The sequence below is a fragment of the Carcharhinus amblyrhynchos genome, chromosome 16 (genome assembly GCF_965287045.1).
Source record: "Carcharhinus amblyrhynchos chromosome 16, sCarAmb.v2.hapA, whole genome shotgun sequence".
Lineage (NCBI taxonomy): Eukaryota > Metazoa > Chordata > Chondrichthyes > Carcharhiniformes > Carcharhinidae > Carcharhinus > Carcharhinus amblyrhynchos.
Genome location: NC_137339.1, coordinates 700,121 through 722,725, shown reverse-complemented (window position 1 = coordinate 722,725; position 22,605 = coordinate 700,121). Strand labels below are relative to the sequence as shown.

Below are 22,605 nucleotides of genomic sequence, written 5' to 3'. Positions count from 1 at the left end.
ACCGGGACCCCACACCCAAACCGGGACCCCAGACCCAAACCGAGACCCCAGACCCAAACCGAGACCCCACACCAATCCGAGACCCAGATCCAAACCGAGACCCCAGACCCAAACCGAGACCCAGACCCAAACCGGGACCCCAGACCCAAACTGAGACCCCACACCCAAACCGGGACCCCAGACCCAAACTGAGACCCCAGACCCAAACCGGGACCCCAGACCCAAACCGGGACCCCAGACCCAAACAGGGACCCCCAGACCCAAACCGAGACCCCACACCCAAACCGGGACCCCAGACCCAAACTGAGATCCCAGACCCAAACCGGGACCGCAGACCCAAACAAATCAAGACCCAGACCCAAACCCGTCATACAGAGATATATTCCATTGAGAAATAAAGACTCTAGCAGAAGGATACACCGCCTGTGTCTAACTCAGGAAGTTAAGATGGTACCAAATCAAAAGAAAGGCTGTCCAATACTGTGTAGATTAGTGGTGGGTCACAAGATTGGAAATGAAGACAGTTTTGGACCAGAGTCCCCGGCTAGCCACACTGATTCCCACCAACTACAAGGCATAACAGGCTACAAGATTACAGCATGTAAAATTGCCAGCACCAATGCACCTTTCCTTGATGAGCTCAATGCATTCTATTCCATTTTGAGCAAGAGGTCAGTGAGAGCATGGCCTGCACCCCAGAAGCCTCGGATGAGCCCCGATTTGGGGTCACCATTTCAGATGTCAAATCGGCCTTCTTGAAAGTCAGCCCATGGAAAGCAACTGGCTGGATGGCGTACCCAGACGAGCACTTAGATCCTGCATAGACCAGCTGGTGGTGACACAGTGGGTTAGCACTGCTGCCTCACAGTGCCAGGGACCCAGGTTCGATACCTGGCTTGGGTCACTATCTATGTGGAGTCCACACGTTCTCTCCGCGTCTGCATGGGTTTCCTCTGGGTGCTCCGGTTTAATCCCATTGTCTGAAAGAGGTGCTGGTTAGGGTGCATTGACCTGAACAGGTGCCAGAATGTGGTGACTAAGGGAATTTCACAGTAACTTCATTACAGTGTTAATGTAAGCCTTGTGGCACTAATAAATAAACTTTAACATTAACTTATTCACAGACATCTTTAACCTCTGTTTACACCAATCTGAGGTCCCTACCTGCTTCAGAAAGATGACCATTATCCTGGTACCAAAGACAAGCGAGGCTGTGTGCCATGGATGCACCATAGAAAGGATTCTTTCTGGTTGTATCATAGCTTGATATGGCTCCTGCGCTGTCCAAGATCAGAAAGAACTACAAAGGATCATGAACGAAACCCAATCCATTATGCAAACCAGCTTCCCGTTCATTGACTCTGTCTACTGTTCCTGCTATCTTGGAAAAGCAGCCAGCATAATCAAGGACCTTATAGATCCCAGACATACCCTGTTCCACCTTCTTCCGTTGGGAAAAAGATACAAAAATTTGAGGTTACGTACCAACCAATTCAAGAACAGCTTCTTCCCTGCTGCTGTCAGACTTTTGAATTGACCACCTCATTAAGTTGATCTTTCTCTACACCCTAGCTATGAATGTAACACTACATTCTGCATCCTTTCACTTCCTTCTCTATGAACGGTATGCTTTGTATAGTGCACAAGAAACAATACTTTTCACTCTTTGTTAATACATGTGACAATAATAAATCAAATCAAATATTTAGAAACCAGCACAAAAAAAGTGGGAGAAATTGGAGTTTGAGTGAAAAGGAGCGATAAAAAGACAGTGTGAAAGCTTTTACCAAAAGCTTCTCTTTTGGTTTCAGATGCCAGTATCTGCAGTAATTTAATTTTATCCAATGAGAGCTTCTTGTATATAAAATGAAAAAGAGCAGTGATAGTGAAAGTTGATCCTTCAGAGAACGAGAAATTAAAGGGAATCGAGGAAATATTTAGTATCTGTCTTCACAAAAAAAGATGCAAAAAGCATCCCAAAAATAGGAGAAAATCAGGGGACAAAAGGCTGAGAGGAACTTAAAGAATTACAGTAATGAGAGAATTGCTCAGAAAACAAATGGGACTAAAGGATAACAAGTCGCCTGGACCTGATGACTGTTGGGAATTAAAGGAAGTGGCTGTTGAGATAGTGAAAGCATTGGTTGTATTCTTCCAGAACCTCCTCAATCCAGGAAAGATGCCAGTGGATTGGAAAGTGACAAATATAGAGACTGAAAGCAGGAATTATGGGTGGGATGTTTTAGCCTCGCTGGAGCAAGATTGGAAATTCCTGCCTGAGGTCAATGGATGTTTCCATTGCCCATCCTCGCCAGCTCCGATTCAGTGGCAGGTGAGGCGGTATAGTTCTGGTGTATAGATTAGTTAGTCTAACATCTGTCTTGGGAAAATGACCAAATACATTATTAAATAGATTATTTAGATAATCGTAATACAATTAAGCAGAGTCAACATTGTTTTGTGAAAGGGAAATAGTGTTTGACAAATTTCTTAGGAATCTTTGAGGATGTAACAGGCAGGGTGGATAAAGGGGAACCAGTAGATGTGGTGTAGTTAGATTTTCCAAAAGGCAATTCATAAGATACTACACAAAAAAGTTACTTCATAAAGTGTTAGGGTGATATATTAGCATGGATAGAGGATTTGATGATACAGGGTTAAGTAAGAAAGCGAGTTGTGAGGAGAATACAAAGAGTCTTCAGAGATGCATGTCAAGTTACTGGGCATAACATTTGGCAGAATATAATGTGGGAAATTGTGAGATTATCCACTTTGGCAGGAAGGATAGAAATGCACAATGCTATTTAAATGGAGAGAAATTGCAGAATGTTGAAGTACAGAGGGACCTGGGTGCCCTTGTATATGAATCACAAAGTAAGCATATAGCTACAGCAAGTAAATAAGAAGGGAAACACAATGGTTGTTGTTATTCTGAGAGATATGAAGCATAAAAGGAGGAAGTTTTTGGAGCAGTTGAACAGGGCATTGGTGAGATTGCACTGGGATTTTGTGCTTGTTTTAATCTCCTTATTTAAGGAGCGATACACTTTGATTGGAGGCAGTTAAAAGAAGTTTCACTGGATTCAACCCTGGGGTGAGGGGTTTGCCTTTGAGGCAAGGATGATCAGGCTGGGCCTTTACCCATTGAAGTTTAGAAAAATGAGAGGTGATCTTATTGAAACCAGCAACATTCAGACAGGGATTGATTGGGTCGATATTGAGAGGAGTTTCCTCTCTTGGGGGAATCTAGAATTAATAAGTGGAGTTTCAAAATAAGAAGTCTCCCATTTAAGATGGAGATGAGGAGGATATTTTTCTCTCAGAGGGCCATTAATCTGTGGAAGATCTTTCACAGAGAGCAATGGAGGCTGGATCATTGAATCTTTTCAAAGCTGAGGTAGACAGATTTCTGATGGAGTTAGTGGGGAACCTGCAGGAAAGTGGAATTGAGGCCACAATCAGTCAGCCATGATCATATTTAATAATGAACAAGGTTTGAGGGGCAGCATGGTCACCCGCTGTTATTTTTAGGAGTTTTTGCTCTCTATTTGTTACACAGTAATGGAGTGAATGAACTCTGAGCTTTATCTGAACATTCACATCTTGCTCATCACTTTTCTCAGCTTTGCTTTGTGCTCTTAGCAACTTGAAGGAACCACCCCAGGCTGGATAAAGATCCTTATGGAGTTACTCTCACAACTTCCTTTACTTCATTTTTCATTGTTCACATTTCCATTTTCCCCCCTTTGAGCTGAAATTCTGATTCTGTCTATCTCACACCTGAAAACATTCCGAGCTATCAGCATGTCCTCATCAATCTGCCTTTCCTACACCGGAAATCTTTGAAATCAGGACTTGCGACTTAGGGAAAGTCTCTTGAAATTGAAGATTTTCCACAGAGTGAAAACAGTCACTGGAATCAGGTATGATCCCAAAAGGTGGCTTTGTGACAAAATACATTAATACAGAGCGACAAGGCAAGATTCGGCAAATACAACTTCAGTTCTTTGTCTTCCACGGTGAACTTTGACTTTTCACCTGAACTTCTCAATATGACTTTGTTTGTTCATGAATACGTGTTTAAATGAACATGTTAGAGATACGTAACCCTAAATTAGAACCAAAGTCATTTCCAACCTTGCTGGATTCCAGCAGCCAGGCAGCCTAATAATAATAGGTCCAAAGATAGATAAACAGCTGCAACTGTCAAACTGCAGAGGAGTTTAGAGTAAAACAATCCAGGCTGATTAAATGCTTGTATAGTGCAGACACCTAGAGATATTCCATTGGAATGTGCCCCAAGGCTGATGAACAGATGAAGCAATGTCAAAAAATAGCAGCCCCAGTGTTCAGTGGATGACTGTCATGGGCCTTTTCACTCATGATCTAACAGCACAAAACAAGAGCAAGAGCATTCCTCTGAACTAATAACATTCCTGAGCGAGCTGAGAGTTTCAGAAAGTCAGGGCAGTACCTCTGACCTTCCCTTCTCCTGCCTGGGTCATGACATTGTTCCTGATTGATGTGAAACTCTCAGAGGGAAAGGTACAATATGATTTTGGGCAAGTTTTGAATGTAATTCAGGCATAAAGGAATCAGTGATTCCCCTGTGATCTGATCTGACTGGGAGACAGAGTGATTTTAGCCCTGGGTTTCTGAAAGAGTAAGTCTGTTGCAAGTTTAGAGTGTTTCACTTAGCAATATTTTTATATCTGTCTGCTCTCAGCCAGAGATAGGGAACTCTGCCAGTTAGAATTTATTGCCTTACTCATTGTGTAGTGACTGAAGCAACAAAGTGTGCAGGATGCAATGATAAAATGAAGTGTTTTCCTCTCATAAACACAAGACTAATCAGGTAGAGCAGGAAAACACACACTCTGGATGCTGAGCAGATTGTTCAATTTTTCCCTATTCTAGAAACACAGCTTTGCCTGTTGAACCCATATATATTGTTCACAGATACAACATTCAAATTGCACCTCCATCCAAAATTGTTTCATAGAACATAGAAAAACTAAGCACAAACAGGCCCTTCGGCCCACAAGTTGCGCCGATCACATCCCTACCTACTAGGCTTACCTATAACCCTCAATCCTATTAGATCCCATATACTCATCCAGAAGTCTTTTAAAAGACCCCAGCGAGTTTGCCTCCACCACCACCAATGGCAGCCAATTCCAGTCAGTCACCACCCTCTGAGTGAAAACCTTACCCCTGACACCTCCTCTGTACCTACTGCCCAGCACCTTAAACCTGTGTCCTTTCATAGTGACCATTTCAGCCCTGGGAAAGCGAGATGAGTTTCTCAAGCCAGAGCTTCCTGTTCTAATTCTCTAAGGTGTGACTTTCTGGTAATGTGCTAATAAACACTCTTCAATCACACAGCCTGCATACCTGATTTTTACTCCTTAAAATTGCCTTTGCTATCACCAAACTCGATTGTTGGGGACGTAAACCTGAGCTCCTGCTTGCTCCGCAATGGGCAATGTATGTCCTCAGTTTAGTCACAAAAGGCTGGAAAGTATCAGGTTTGAGTTGTGCTTCCTAGATATCCAGCAGAATCTGCCACCTCGGATCCTGTGTCAGGACAGGATGGAACTGGAATTGGGCGGTGCCGTGGCAATGCTGCCAACATATTTACCCACACTTCAACAATGATCAGGAAGCTGCCAGCTGTCCAGAGATAAGACTCTTTAGAAATGAGAGCAGAAAACTGAGAGAATCAGGTTTTGAGCCAAAGCTATTTAACTTACATTTAGATTGTACCTTACACAACATCAGTGTGTTCCAAAATACTCGACAGACACTGTTACATTATTATTATAATGTACAGAATGCTGCCGTCAAACTGTGCCCCCCAAACACACACAACCAGCAATGTGATCAATGACAAGGGATGAAAAGGGTTCTGATCTGCCAGCTGTAACCCAATGCTGTACAGACTGCTGGTTCTCGAGACACATCAAACTCTTCAGAAGAGGAGGAATGAAAAGTAAAGGGAATTTAAAGAGTAGAAGGGAGATCGAAGGGGCATCTCTGTCATGTCTACTCTAGATGATTGAGTTAATGTGATTCCAGCAAACCTGAGAAAGATTGAGTGTGTGAATGAGTGAGAGTGAGTGAGTTTGTGAGTGAGTGCGTGAGCGAGTGCGTGAGTGAGTGAGTGTGGGTGTGTGTGAGTGAGTGAGTGTGAGTGAGTGTATGAGTGTGGGTGTGAGTGAGAGTGAGTGAGTGTGAGTGAATGAGTGAGTGAGTGGATGTGTGAGTGAGTGAGTGGGTGTGTGAGTGAGTGTACGAGTAAGTGTGAGTGGGTGGGTGAGTGTGTGTGAGAGTGAGTGAGTGTATGAGTGAGTGTGTGCGTGTGAGTGAGTGAGTGCGTGAATGAGTGCGTGAGTGAGTGCGTGAGTGTGAGTGAGTGAGTGTGTGAGTGTGAGTGAGTGTGTGAGTGTGTGTGTGAGTGTATGTGTGTGTGAGTGTATGTGTGTGTGTGAGTGTGCGAGTGAGTGTGAGTGTGGGTGTGAGTGAGTGAGTGTGTGAGAGTGTGAGTGAGTGTGTGTGTGAGTGAGTGTGAGTGAGGGTGTGAGTGTGTGAGTGAGTATGAGTGTGTGAGTGAGTGTGAGTGTGAATGTGTGAGTGAGTGTGTGAGGGTGTATGTGTGAGTGAGGGTGTGTGTGTGAGTGAGTGTGTGTGAGCGAGTGTGTGAGGGTGTGAGTGTGTGTGAGTGTGAGTGACTGTGTATGAGTGAGTGAGTGTGTGTGAGAGTGTGAGTGAGGGTGTGTGTGAGTGAGTGAGTGTGTGTGAGTGAGTGTGAGAGGGTGTGAGTATGTGAGTGTGTGTGTGTGAGAGTGTGAGTGTGTGAGTGAGTGTGTGTGTGAGTGAGTGTGAGTGAGTGTGTGAGTGAGTGTGTGAGTGAGTGTGTGTGAGAGTGTGAGTGAGGGTGTGTGAGTGAGTGTGTGAGTGAGTGTGAGAGGGTGTGAGTATGTGAGTGAGTGTGTGTGTGTGAGTGTGAGGGTGTGAGTGTGTGAGTGAGTGTGTGTGTGAGTGAGTGAGGGTGTATGTGAGTGAGTGAGTGTGAGTGAGGGTGTGAGTATGTGAGTGAGTTAGTGTGTGTGAGTGAGGGTGTGAGTGTGTGTGTGTGTGAGTGAGGGTGTGAGTGAGTGAGTGTGTGAGTGAGTGTGAGTGAGTGTGTGTGAGTGAGTGTGAGAGGGTGTGAGCATGTGAGTGAGTGTGTGTGAGTGAGTCTGAGCGAGGGTGTGAGTGAGTGAGTGTGTGAGTGAGGGTGTAAGTGTGTGTGCGAGTGAGTGCGAGTGTGTGAGTGAGTGAGTGTGTGTGTGTGAGTGAGTGTGTGAGTGTGTGTGTGAGTGTGAGTGAGGGTGTGAGTGTGTGAGTGAGTGTGTGTGAGGGTGTGAGTGAGGGTGTGAGTGTGTGAGTGAGTGTGTGAGTGAGTGTGTGTGTGAGGGTGTATGTGAGTGAGTGAGTGTGAGTGAGGGTGTGAGTATGTGAGTGAGTGAGTGTGAGTGACTGAGTGTGAGAGGGTGTGAGTATGTGAGTGAGTTAGTGTGTGTGAGTGAGGGTGTGAGTGTGTGAGTGAGTGAGTGAGTGTGTGTGAGTGAGTGTGAGCGAGGGTGTGTGTGTGAGTGAGTGTGTGTGAGTGAGGGTGTGAGTGTGTGTGTGTGAGTGAGTGAGTGTGTGTGAGTGAGTGAGTGAGTGTGTGTGAGTGTGAGTGAGGGTGTGTGTGAGTGAGTGTGTGTGTGAGTGAGTGTGAGTGAGAGGGTGTGAGTGTGTGAGTGAGTGAGTGTGTGAGTGAGTGAGTGTGAGTGAGTGTGAGTGAGGGTGTGAGAGTGAGTGAGTGTGAGTGAGGGTGTGAGTGAGTGAGTGTGAGTGAGTGTGAGTGAGGGTGTGAGTGAGTGAGTGTGAGTGAGTGTGAGTGAGGGTGTGAGTGTGTGAGTGAGTGAATTCACACACTGTGCGATGATTTGCTGCAGTGTAAACCCAGCAATGTGTAAACCCCGTTCCGTTCAGTGCTGAATAGTTTTGTATTTAGTGCAGGTATTTTAAAAATAAACACAGCCTAGAAATTGTCCCTAAATTAGTTTCCCTCAATGTGGAATGCCATAAGCATAGATAAGGGTCATGGGTGGAGGGGGGACTGGTAATGTTAAAATGGCGGCATGGGCTCATTGGGCCGAAGGGCCTGTTTCCCGGGCTGTTTTTGTTCTTTGTTCTTAGAGATCCAGGCTTGTGATATAACGTCAGAAAGATTTCACAGTTTGGAGCACAATCAGGAAATATTAATCTGTTCACAACAAACAGTGAAAACCAATATAACGGCAGAAATAATTTCACACAGACTCATTCTGGGACATATTGGATCACACAGGCTGACAAAAGGATCCCACCGGGTCACCTGGGGTCAAACGGAAGCACACCAGGTCACAAAGGATCATTCCAGATCACACCAGATCATACTAGGTCATACTGGGCCACATTGGGTCACAAGGGATCACACTGGATAACAAGGTCTTATAGAATCAGATCATATCACACCAGATCCAACTGGATCATATTAAATCACACTGTGACATACAGGATTCCACTGGATCACATCATACAACACTATCTTAACAGATCAGATTGGGATACATCAGGTCACACGGTATCACGTCAGATCCAACAGGATCAGTTTTGGCTTTATTTTCTTGTCTTCTGCTTTCATCTCAAAAAGATCTTAGAATCTAAACAGACCAAAAGTTATGCCACTGGTTAACAAGGTTATAAAAAAGCAAAATGATCATAAGGCTCTGTTTCTATTGGGCCAGAATTGAAAAATGGGTAAGTTTTGCTAGACCTGTAGTGAATCTTAGCCCACAATCAGAGTGCTGCGGATATAGAGACATTGGAGATGGTGCAGAGAAAGTTTACAAAGGTTCTGGCAGAAATAAGTGGATCTCTATGTAAACATTAATATTATTGTAATTATTATTAGGAAAGGCTTGTCAGGTTGGGGGCGGTTTAGAACGGAGTTGAGGAAGAACTTCTTCACTCAAAGGGTGGTGAATCTCTGGAATTCTCTGCCCGTTGTGGTGGTGGAGGCTGCCTCGCTAAATATTTTTAAGACACGGGTTGATGGGTTTTTGATAAGCGAGGGGATTAAGGGTTATGGGGAGAGGGCGGGAAAGTGGAACTGAGCCACGACAGATCAGCCATGATCTTAATGAATGGCGGGGCAGGCTCGAAGGGCTAGATGGCCTACTCCTGCTCCTATTTCTTATGTTCTTATGTTCCCTTGGAATAAAGTTTGAATTGTGACCTAACAGAGGTTTATAAATTCAGAAATGTTTTGATCTAGTGGATACAGAGAGAATGTAGGAGGATGATGCCAAGTTGGACAGAGTGATTGTGGATTGGTGTTTATAAAATGCTGCAGGGAATGCATTGCGTGGTCGCTTTAAAAGGTGATGCTTTTTCTGTGATTAGCGAGTTAAAATACAATGCACAGAAAACCCAGACTGAAATATTTGTATCAAAAGGCCAAGCAGCGGATTTTAACCACATAACAGAATTTTGAAATCAGCTAATCAGTTTCATTTGATTGGATTTATTATTGTCATATGTATTAACATACAGTGAAAATATTGTTTCTTGCACGCTATACAGACAACACATACTGTTCATTGAGTAGGAAACAAGAAAGTGCAGAATGTAGTGTTACAGTCACAGCGAGGGTGTAGAGAAAGATCAACTTAATGCAAGGTAAATCCATTCAAAAGTCTGACAGCAGTAGGGAAGTGTCTATTCTTGAGTCGGTTGGTACGTGACCTCAGACTTTTGTATCTCTTTCCCAAAGGAAGAAAGTGGAAGAGAGAATGTCCGGGGCACGTGGGGTCCTTAATTATGCTGGCTGCTTTGCCGAGGCAGTAGAAAGTGCAGACAGAATCAATGGATGGGAGGCTGGCTTGAGTACTGGATTGGGCTACATTCACGACCTTTTATAGTTCCTTGCGGTCTTGGGCAGAACAGGAGCCCATACCAAACTGTGATACAACCAGAAAGAATGCTTTCTATGGGGTATCTGTAAAAGTTAGTGACAGTCTTGGCTCACATGCCAAATTTCCTTAGTTTTCTGAAGAAGTAGAGGTGTTGGTGGGCTTTCTTAACTATAGTGTCGGCGTGGGGTGACCAGAACAGGTTGTTGGTGATCTGGACACCTAAAAGTTTGAAGCTTTCGACCCTCTCTACTTCGTCCCCATTAATATAGACAGGGACATGTTCTCTTTTACACTTCCTGAAGTCAATGACAATCTCCTCCATTTTATTGACATTGAGGGAGAGATTATTGTTGCCTCACCAGTTCACCAGATTCTCTATCTCTTTCCTGTATTCTTTCATCATTGTTTGAGATCCGACCCACTGCAGTGGTGTCGTCAGCAAACTTGAAAATCAGATTGGAGGGGAATTTGGCCACAGGTCATCGGTGTATAAGGAGTATAGTAGGGGGCTGAGAACATAGGCTTGTGGGCCACCAGTGTTAAGGATGATCGTGGAGGAGGTGTTGTTGCCTGTCCTTACTGATTGTAGTCTGTGGATTAGGAAGTTCAGGATCCAGTCCAGAGGGAGGAGCTGAGGCCCAGACCACAGAGTTTAGAGATAAGTTTCCTGGAATAATGGTGTTGAAGGCTGAGTTGTAGTCAATAAATAGGAGTCTGACATAGATGTCCTTATTGTCTAGGTATTCCAGTGTTGAGTGCAGGGCCAGGGAAATGGCTTCTGCTATGACCTGTTGTGGCAGTAGGCAAACTGTAGTGAATCCAGGTTTTCTGAGAGGCTGGAATAGATTCATGCCATGATTAACCTTTTGAAGCACTTCATAATAAATGATGTCAGAGACACTGGCCAATGGTTATTAAGGCATGTTGCTTGGGTTTTTTTAGGTACAAGACAACCATCATTAGTTGTCTTCTTGAAGTAGATAGGCACTTAGATACCAAGAACCTATTAAATTTACATCTGATGGTTTTTGACAACCTAGGGCCAGTCGTACTGTGGAAAATATTGATATGTCATCACAGGTATAAAAGAAGAGGGCAGTGGGACAAAAAGGAGAGAGCAACTGCCACTGGCCACAGCTCACAGAATTTTAGCTCAAAGCACCATCTAGATAGCAAAGGTACCAAAGAAGGAAGAAGTTCCAGACAGAAGAATGAAGAGAGAAAGCCCAGAATATTCTGGAGGATGCAAAACTTGGTTGTAATTTAGACAGTGAATGGAATTCTAGTTTTGTTAATGAGTGGGAATTGTATTTATTTGAACAGCATTCCATGAGAATCGTGTTTTATTTGGTAATAGTTAATAATTAGAATGGATTTATTTGGTTTGTTAATAGTTTCGTTAATTTGCTCAATGTAGTTAGATAAATAAATGGTTATGTATTGATTTTAGAATGAGTGTCAGGGATTTGTTTTTATTTAACCACTGGACATTGCTGAAATGCAGGTCACACCACTTCACAGACATCTTTTACAGGTTATAGGGTGAGGTACTCCTCTTTGGATCTTTTGCTGTTAATTCTCAGATCGTGGGGGAGGGGGGATCAATCTCCGCTTTATAACAAAGAACATAAATAGAGACCATCAAAGTAAGAGAGTCACCAAGATGGAATTACTGGATTTTTGGATATGAATGACATCAAGGAATTTCGGTATTTTGGGGAAAATGGGACTGAGGGAGATAATGCTGTAACTTTTTAAGACCCTTGTCAGACCCCACTTGGAGTACTGTGCACAGTTCTGGTCACCTCATTACAAGAAGGATGTGGAAGCTATTGAGAGGGTGCAGAGGAGATTTACAAGGATGTTGCCTGGATTGGGAGGCATGCCTTATGAAGATAGGTTGAGGGAGCTGGGACTCTTCTCCCTGGAGAGACGAAGGTTGAGAGGCGACCTGATAGAGGTTTATAAAATGTTGAGAGGTATAGATAGGGTGGATTCTCAGAGGCTATTTCCCAGGGCTGAAATGGTCGTTACGAGAGGACACAGGTTTAAGGTGCTGGGGAGTAGGTACAGAGGAGATGTCAGGAGTAAGTTTTTCACTCAGAGGGTGGTGAGTGAGTGGAATCGGCTGCCATCGGTGGTGGTAGAGGCGAACATCGCAACAAACAATAGTGGTAGCTTTGAATTAAAATAAACCAATACTTTGACATCGTTGTAAACTTTTACACATTCTGTTTCCAGCCCTATGACTGATTCACACAACGTAAATTGTGCAATTGCTTCAATATTGCAGCTAAGTTTGGAACAAATTTACCATAATGATGTACTAATTATAGAAAGGCCTTCAATTGTTTCATATTTGTTGTGACTTTAGATGCTAAAATATGTCCATCTCTTTAGGTGCTTCATGAAGGCCTTTACTATCAATAATGTGACCCAAATACTGAACTGACTTCTGGAAAAAGTAAGACTTTTTTCTTGATACAAAGACCATGGGTGGAATTTCCCCACCCTGCCCCCCATAGGAACTGTAGCAGGTGGGACACGGACTATGCAAAAGTACGATGACCTTGGGCATGATTTTCCAGTCTTGGGCCACGCATGGCTGGAGAAATCCCATCCTATGTGCATGAAGACATTCCAATGTTGGTTCTAAATTCCTCAAGTTGTCCTTCGCACTGTAATTAGAATATCATCCTGTTAACATTGTAGACCAGAGAGACCACTTAAAACCTGATCCAGCCAACTTTGGAATAGGGCTATACAGATATTATTCCAAAAGGCAATCTTCTATAACAAAAAGACCTTTATGAGTAATGATGGTAAACAATGGTTAAGATTCAATGGTTACATTCATCTGTAAATATCTTTGTAAAAGGTCAATCTTGCTGAATTTCTGCCCACCTGATAACCCAGCAAACAAATCTTCGATTAAAGGATGAGGATATTAATCTGCACAGAACATTGGAATTATAGCTGTTTTAAAACCACCACAAAGTATGAACTCAGTCATCTGGTTTCATGACAGGTGCGATGGGTGTAACCTACTCACTCATTGTAACTGGTTCTAACACACCAGTATCAAAAAGTCATACCATTTCTTATTCGACCTTGGGACAAGTTGCATGTGGCACCCCTCTTGCTGAGACTTCCAGGTTGACTATTCAGTTTTATCTTGTGTTTCACTTTTGCTCCCTTCATTGAGCCAGTGCCTTTTCAAACATGTAGTGGCACAGTGGTTAGCGCTACTGCCTCACAGTGCCAGGGACCCAGGTTTGATTCCCAGCTTGGCTCACTATGTGGAGTTTGCACTTTCTCTCTGTGTCTGCGTGAGTTTCCTCCAGGTGCTCCGGTTTCCTCCCACACTTTGGAGGTTTGCAGGTTAAGTGAATTGGTCATGTTAAATTCTTCCTCAGTGTACCTGAACAGGTGCTGGAGTGTAGCAACATGGGGATTTTCACAGTAACTTCATTGCAGTGTCAATGTAAGCCTACTTGTGAACTAATAAAATAAATGTTAACTTTAAACACACTCTTGTATTTATCCAGAAGGTGCTGTAGGTCGGTTTTGGCATCTATCATCTGTTGACAGCACTCCAGTTAAGCTCTATCCTCTCCAAGTTTAATCTCCCAAATAGAATTGGAAAATTACCATGGGCCACACAGAGAGACAACTCTGCTCTGTCCAATCAACTCTACATTGATCATGATGTAACCTTTCAATGCCATCATCTCTTCCGTGTTTGTCCATAAAATCACACCAGCTGGTTTTAAAGGAAGATGCTTCAGCTTTTGTTGGCATGTAGTCTCAGGAATCAAAGATCCAGCCACCCAGTCTCAACCTCCATCCTAATAGGTTGTTCACATATCTTCAAAATCTTCCAGATCTATGTGATCCATCCCAGTATGGATGAGACAGTTGAAGCTCATTGTCATGTTTCTGGACATTCTCTTCTTCACAGTACCCAGATTCTTCTTCTGAATATTCTTCTCAGGGGAAGATAATCTAGCCCAACAAGGTTTTGCAATGGGATCTATTTTGCCCCAATTCTTGCATTCATTACCCTTGCTGCAGAGTTGGATCTTCATTCCTGCACCAAATTATAAAGCCTCTTTAGGAGCCAGTTCCATTGACACAGATTTCTATGCTGTCTTTAAAGTTAAAGTACGTTTAGCACACCATCTTCTTTGGATAGCCTCACTTTGGAAACCACAAACTAGATTATCACAAGGAATATGTTCTAATGACTCACATAAGAACATAAGAAATAGGAGCAGGAGGAGGCCATCTAGCCCTTCGAGCCTGCCCCTCCATTCAATAAGATCATGGCTGATCTGTCATGTCTCAGTTCTACTTTCCCGCTTTCTCTCCATAACCCTTAATTCCCTTGTCCATCAAAAACCTATCTACCCGTGACTTAAATATATTTAGCGAGGTAGCCTCCACCACTCCAATGGGCAGAGAATTCCAGAGATTCACCACCCTTTGAGTGAAGAAGTTCCTCCTCAACTCTGATCTAAACTGCCCCCCCACCTTATCTTGAGGCTGTGCCCTCTAGTCCTGCTGTCCTTTCTAAGCAGGAAGAATCTCTCTACCTCTACCCTATCCATCCCCTTCATTATCTTATACGTCTCTATAAGATCCCTCCTCATCCTTCTAAACTCCAACGAGTACAGACCCAGTCTATTTAGTCTTCTTCATAGTCTAACCCCCTCATCTCCGGTATCAGCCTAGTAAACCTCCTCTGCACTCCCTCCAAGGCCAATATGTCCTTGTGCAAGTGCGGCGACCAAAACTGCACACAGTACTCCAGCTGCGGCCTCACCAGTGCCCTGTACAGTTGCAGCAAGACCTCCCTGCTTTTATATTCTATCCCCCTCACTATAAAGGCCAGCATCCCATTCGCCTTCCTGACTACCTGCTGCACCTGCAGACTGGGTTTTTGCGACTCGTGCACGAGGACCCCCAGGTCCCTCTGCACCGTAGCATGCTGCAGCTTTTCACCCTTTAAATAGTAATCCCTCCTACTGTTATTCCTGCCAAAGTGGATAACCTAACACTTGCTAACATTATACTCCATCTGCCAGGTCCTCGCCCACTCGCTCAGCCTATCCAGATCCCTCTGCAGACTTTCCACACCCTCCACGCAATTTGCTTTTCCACTCATCTTCGTGTCATCAGCAAATTTCATCACCCTACACTCAGCCCCCTCCTCCAGATCATCTATATAAATGGTAAACAGTTGAGGCCCCAGCACCGATCCCTGCAGCACTCCACTAGTCACCAACCGCCAATCAGAATAGCACCCATTGATTCCAACTCTCTGCTTCCTATTAGACAGCCAATCCTCTATCCACGCTAACACCTTACCCCCAACTCCATGCACCCTAACCTTCTGTAGCAACCTTTTATGAGGTACCTTATCAAACGCCTTTTGAAAATCTCACCAAACTCACAATGTTGTGCCAACCTTTTTAAGCAATGCTTTCACCCTCCGCTTGATTCCTTTGGTGAAACTGGAATTGTTCCATGATGATTAGTGGCTTTGGAGAGTAATGCTCTTCAAAGATCTTTATCGAATCATTGTATGGTGTTGTTTGCTTTTCTGGGTGAACCAGGTTCTAGAGCAAGTTATAGGTTTACTTCCTATTGTGCTGAGAAAAGCTGGCATGAGCAGTTCATTTGCAATTTTATTCATAGAAACATAGAACAGTCCAGCACAGTACAGGCCCTTTGGCCCTCAATGTTATGCTGAGCTATGTCCAAACCCATGTTCCAAACCTATTTGCTTGTACAAAGTACTGAAACCACTCGGCATTGGAATCCGTGATTCATTTTCTTCATTGAAAGGACCTATGGATTGAATGAACTCAATATTTCTAACGATTCTACCCCAGTGTATTTTTCTTTTACTGCCTTCCCAGTTCTCCACTTTTTACCCTGGAGACCATTGTCCTGATGTATTTACTTTTCACATCACCCCAGCTCTACAGCAACCCTTATTTTTAAACATGTGAGATACAGTTTGTAATCTCACTGTCTCTCATCAGAAAACTCCCTCTTTTAAAACCAGACAGAGAGTTTTATTCTGACTTGGTCTTCCCGCACTGACACTTCAATCTTTAATCCTGTTGCTTCTCCCCAGCTGTCTAATATTCAAATATGAAAATCCACAATGTTTTCCTGATGTTTTGATGAAACAAACATCATCTTGCTGCTTATTCTCTTTCTGTAATATTCTAACCATGTTGTGGATTTCAGACAAAAAGAAAAGGCAGTGGTTTGCACATATGGATTCAAAATAACTTGTAAAAGATTTATTGAAGAGCTCCTCTCTCTGCACTGCACAGAATACAAACTTAAAGTAAATCGGCATCCTCTGCAAACACACTAATGACATTGCCATCAAGTCATGAGATCAGTTATGGAGTCATAGGTGTTCACAGCATGGAAACAGGCCCTTCGGCCCAACTTGTCCATGCTGCCTTTTTTTAGGCCCCTAAGCTAATCCCAATTGCCCGCATTTGGCCCATATCCCTCTATACCCATCGTACCCATGTAACTGTCTAAATGCTTTTTAAAAGATAAAATTGTACCCACCTCTACTAATATCTCTGGCAGCTCGTTCCAGACACTCACCATCCTCTGTGTAAAAAAATTCCCCTCTGGACCCTTTTGTATCTTTCCCCTCTCACCTTAAACCTGTGCCCTCTAGTTTTAGACTCCCCTACCTTTGGGAAAAGATAATGACTATGGGGGGACTTAGTGGTAGGGGATGGGGATATGGCTGAGGTCTTGAATAACTTTTTTGTTTCGGTCTTCACGGAGGAGGACGTGAATAATTTGCCGGGTGTTAGAGATGGAAAGGTGGTAGGACTGGAGGGTCTCAATGACATTACTGTTACTAGAGAGGTGGTGCTCGACAGACTGGAGGGGCTGATTGTGGACAAGTCGCCAGGACCGGATGGAATGCATCCGAGGGTTCTGAAAGAAATGGCGGAGGTGATAGTGGATGCCTTGGTGGTTATTTTCCAGACGTCGCTGGATTCCGGGGAAGTGCCGGAAGATTGGAAAACGGCTAATGTTACGCCGTTGTTTAAGAAGGGTGCCAGGCAAAAGGCAGGGAATTATAGGCCGGTTAGTTTAACGTCTGTTGTAGGTAAAATGTTAGAATCTGTCATCAAGGAGGAAATAGCGAGGCATCTTGAGGGGAACTGCTTGATAGAGCAGACGCAGCACGGTTTCGTTAAAGGGAAGTCATGTCTGACAAATTTACTGGAGTTCTATGAGGATGTGTCTAGGGCGGTGGATAGAGGAGAGCTGGTGGATGTGGTCTTTCTTGATTTTCAGAAGGCGTTTGACAAGGTACCTCACAAGAGGTTATTGCAGAAGGTCAGGGGACATGGAGTTGGGGGTAGGGTGTTAGCGTGGATAGAGGATTGGTTGTCAAATAGGAGGCAGAGAGTGGGGGTCAACGGGTGCTATTCGGATTGGCGGATGGTGACTAGTGGAGTGCCCCAGGGGTCGGTGCTGGGGCCTCAGCTATTTACCATTTACATAGATGATCTGGAGGAGGGAACCGAGTGCAGGGTGTCGAAATTTGCTGATGACACCAAGATTGGTGGAACGGCAAATTGTGCGGAGGGTGTGGAGAGTCTGCAGAAGGATCTAGATAGGCTGGGCGAATGGGCCAGGAAATGACAAATGGAATTTAATGTTGACAAGTGTGAGGTGGTCCACTTTGGTAGGAATAATGGTAGGAAGGATTATTACCTACGTGGCGAAAAACTGCAGCAGGCGACGGTGCAGAGGGACCTTGGGGTCCTTGTGCATGAGTCGCAAAAACCCAGCTTGCAGGTGCAGCAGGTGGTCAGGAAGGCAAATGGGATGCTGGCCTTCATAGCGAGGGGGATTGAATATAAAAGTAGGGAGGTCTTGCTGCGGCTGTATAGGGCATTGGTGAGGCCGCAGCTGGAGTACTGTGTGCAGTTTTGGGCGCCGTACTTACGCAAGGATATTTTGGCCTTGGAGGGAGTGCAGAGGAGGTTTACTAGGCTGATGCCAGAGTTGAGGAGGTTGAGCTATGAGGAGAGGCTGAATAAATTAGGCTTGTACTTGTTAGAGTTTAGAAGAATGAAGATGATGAATGGGATGGATAGGATAGAGGTGGAGAGACTCTTCCCGCTCAGAAAGGATAGTAGGACTCGGGGGCACAGCCTCAAGATAAAGGGGGGGCGGTTTAGAACGGAGTTGAGGAGGAACTTCTTCACTCAAAGGGTGGTGAATCTCTGGAATTCTCTGCCCGTTGTGGTGGTGGAGGCTACCTCGCTAAATATTTTTAAGACACGGGTTGATGGGTTTTTGATAAGAGAGGGGATTAAGGGTTATGGGGAGAGGGTGGGAATGTGGAACTGAGCCACGACAGATCAGCCATGATCTTATTGAATGGCGGGGCAGGCTCGAAGGTCTAGATGGCCTACTCCTGCTCCTATTTCTTATGTTCTTATGTTCTTATCTAGCTGATCTATGACCCTCATTATTTTATGGCCTCCTACGCTCCTGAGAAAAATATCCCAGTCTATTCAGCCTCTCCTTATAACTCAACCCATCAAGTCCCAGTAGCATCCTACTAGATCTTTTCTGCATTCTTTCTAGTTTAATAATATCCTTTCTATAATAGGGTGACCAGAATTGCACACAGTATTCCAAGTGTGGCCTTACCAATGTCTTGTACAACTTCAACAAGACGTCCCAACTCCTGTATTCAATATTCTGACCAATGAAACCAAGCATGCCGAATGCCTTCTTCACCACTCTGTCCACCTGTGACTCCACTTTCAAGGAGATATGAATGTGTACTCCTCGATCTCTTTGTTCTGTAACTCTCCTCAACTCCCTATCATTAACTGAGTAAGTCCTGCCCTGGTTCAATCTACCAAAATGCATCACCTTGCATTTGTCTAAATTAAACTCCATCTGCCATTCATCAGCCCACTGGCCCAAAGCAGTGCTTAAAGCAATCTACAACCCTTTTAAATATATAACACAATTGAGTCTGACATTGGAATCAAGTCCCAGCAAAATTCAGCCCAGTGACCAATCTACTGGTCTTCCCAATGTGGAAATTTCTGCTTGTTCCGCACTGGATATCGGACAATCAGTCTGATCACTACCGGATAGAAGAATGCTGTAAATCTCTATGAAATCCCACCCACATCCAGGAGGTGGTGTTGGCCGTGTCTGTGGTTCAGAGTCCTCCACACATCCCAAGAGATCCAGATTATCTGCTTTACCCCTACCCCCATCCCCACCCCCACCTCCACCCTCAGCCTCACCCCCCCCCCCCGCGGCAATCAGACACCAGCAGATTATCTACCATTCCTCATCCCAGTTTGCCATCCCAATGCTGACTCCTGCTGTGGTTCCAATCCCTCTTTACCTGATCACAGTTGTTTGGATGGCTGTCTCACTCTGCTCTCTGGCTGTGATTGGGTGCTGGTGATTTCCATGCTGAGAGCTACTCAAAGCAATGTCTCTGCTCAAATCGACAGGGCCCAGTTCCTCTACCCTTCCTGACTGCACACATTCCTTCGATACTTAACAATCAGATTCTGATTGTTAGAGCTGTTTCTCTTTCCACACATATTACCTGACCTTTGTTTATTCATTTATATGAACCCTGGGAAGATTAGTATTTATTGTTCATCCCTAACTGCTTTGTGGCTATTTCAGAGTCAACTGCAATGCTGTGGCTCTGGAGTCACATTAAGGCCAGACCGGGTAAGGATGGCCGATTTCCTTCCCTGATGGATATTAGTGACCCAGAAGAGTTTTTATGACAATCAACAATGGTTTCACGGTCATCAAAATTCAGATTTTGCCATCTGCCCTGGCAGGATTTGAACCCGGGTCCCTGGAGCCATTATGCTGGTTCTCTGATCTAGGGACTATACCACTACACCACTGCTTCCCCATAAAACATCATCTGGAGATGATGGTATTAGACCAGGGTGAGCACAGGAAGAAGTCTGACACCAGGTTAAAGTCCAACAGGTTTATTTGGTAGCATGAGCTTTAGAAGCGCTGCCCCTTCATCAGGTGAGTCTGCAGTGCTCTGAAAGCTCGTGCTACCAAATAACCTGGTGTCAGACTTCTTACTGGGTTCATACAACAACACTGCTGAGGAATTGTTTTTTTGCTCAGATTTCCAGCATCAACTGTAGTTTCCTTCTGTTAAACTTATAACCCAGTCAACAAGTTCTGAAATCTTTAACAGCGATCTTCATGTCACAGAGACACAGGAAGTCCACAATGCAGAAATGTTGAAAACTGAGTCTCTCACTCACATTCCTGGAGTCTCAGGTTAACATTTGTCTTTTCAATCTAAAAATAGGGAACAGTTGTTCATTGTTTTCTCAACATCTCAGTGCTGACAGTCTGACTGAGAGAGAATAATACACAGCAGACAGCCCTCCTCAGGAGGACAAGTGTGATATCAAAGATTCACAAAGACATTTTTTGACCTTTCTTTTCTGAGGACTATCATCACAGAACCAGCATCCCCTCTTTTCACACACGGAGCTCTGAGGTGGAGGAAATATACAACTCTGGCAGGAATCACAGCAACACTCAGCCTGCCCGCAATGTGCAGGAGCTGGTGTACAGGGGAAAGCAGCTGGGGCTGTCACTGATTTACACAAATACACATCTCTGTAATGCCATGCCCAGGTCAGGGAGTGAAGGAGGTGTGTGTGGCATTGTGTGTCCCAGGGAACAGGGTCATCGTTTTCAGAGGGAAGGGAAGTTGGGTTTTAGTTTTGCCAGTTTGTTGAAGTGCAGGAATCGACAGGAAGAGGCTACAAAATGTTTGGCCAGAAATAATTTGAAAGAAGGATCAACCAGCCAATATAACCTGCAGGGAGTTAATCCAGAACTCCTTGTGAGGTTTACGGCTGTCTGACTGGGCATCATTTGAAGGGGGATGGTAGCATTTTTTTTTTAATTTGTTGATGGGATGTGGGCATTGCTAGCAAGTCACTCAGTCGATTTGCACCTTGTGGGGAGGACTGAGTGTTGCTGTGATTCCCACCAGGATTTGATATTCTCTCCAGCTCGGAGCTCTGTGTATGAAAAGAGGGAATGGCGGGTGTTTGATGACACAGCCCCTGGAAAAGGAATCTACAGCAATAAAAACACAAAGGAAATGAAACCAGACGGACCATCCACATCGACCAAGGCACCAGCAATGGCAACCCAGTCCATCCACCCAGCAAAGTCCCCCTTACTAAGGTCTGGGGCTTGTGCCAAGATTGGGAGAGCTGTGTCACAGACTATCAGGCAACAATGTGACATAACCACACTCACAGAATCATACCTTACAGATAATGTCCCAGGTACCACCATCATCATCCCTGAATAAAGAACAAAGACCAGAACAGCACAGGAAACAGGCCCTTCGGCCCTCCAAGCCTGCGCTGCTCATTGGTCCAACTAGACCATTCTTCTGTATCCCTCCATTCCCAGTCTGTTCATGTGACTATCCAGGTAATTCTTAAACAATCCCAGCGTGTCTGCCTCCACCACCCTACTTGGCAGCGCATTCCAGGCCCCCACCACCCTCTGTGTAAAATACGTCCCTCTGATATCTGAATTAAACCTCGTCCCTCTCACCCTGAGCCTGTGACCCCTCGTGATCGTCACCTCCAACCTGGGAAAAAGCTTCCCACTGTTCACCCTATCCATACCCTTCATCATTTTATACACCTCTATTAGGTTTCCCCTCATTCTCCGTCTTTCCAGGGAGAACAACCCCAGTTTACCCAATCTCTCCTTACAGCTAAGACCCTCCATACTAGGCAACATCCTGGTAAACCTTCTCTACACTCTCTCCAAATCCTCCATGTCCTTCTGGTAGTGTGGCGACCAGAACTGGACGCAGTATTCCAAATGTGGCCTAACCAGCGTTCTATACAGCTGTAACATCAGACTCCAGTTTTTATACTCTACACCCCGTCCTATAAAGGCAGGCAAGCCATATGCCTTCTTCACCATCTTCTCCACCTGTGCTGCCACCTTTAAGGATCTGTGCTCCTGCACACCCAGGTCTCTCTGTGTGTCTACACTCCTGATGGTTCTGCCGTTTATTGTATAACTCCTCCCTGTGTTAGATCTACCAAAATGCATCACTTTGCATTTATCTGGATTAAATTCCATCTGCCATTTCCCTGCCAAATTTTCCAGCCTATCTATATCCTGCTGTATTCTCTGACAATGTTCATCACTATCCGCAACTCCAGCGATCTTCATGTCATCCGCAAACTTGCTGATCACACCAGTTACACCTTTTTCCAAATCATTTATATATATCACAAACAGCAGAGGTCCCAGTACAGAGCCCTGTGGAACACCACTGGTCACAGACCTCCAGCTGGAAAAAAGACCCTTCCACTGCTACCCTCTGTCTCCTGTGGCAAAGCCAGTTCTCTACCCAGCTAGCCACCTCTCCTTGTATCCCATGAGATTAAACCTTCTTAACCAGCCTGCCATGAGGGACTTTGTCAAATGCCTTACTGAAATCCATATAGATGACATCCACGGCCCTTCCCTCGTCAATCGT

General features: G+C 44.6%; 1 protein-coding gene across 2 annotated transcripts in view; it reads left to right on the top strand.

The window, feature by feature from the left end:
• The window catches only part of LOC145353769 (uncharacterized), a 105,507-nt gene that overhangs the window by 50,557 nt on the left and 32,345 nt on the right, over positions 1-22,605 (top strand). Inside the window, exon 4 of one of the 2 annotated variants that reach the window (XM_080204545.1) lies at positions 12,390-12,884. The exons of the other annotated variant lie outside the window; for it this stretch is intronic. Within the exon in view, the coding sequence (XP_080060671.1) occupies positions 12,390-12,419 (30 nt within the window). The 3' untranslated portion in view covers positions 12,420-12,884. Of the gene's footprint in view, positions 1-12,389; positions 12,885-22,605 lie in introns of those variants that run through there. 2 annotated transcript variants of the gene reach the window in all.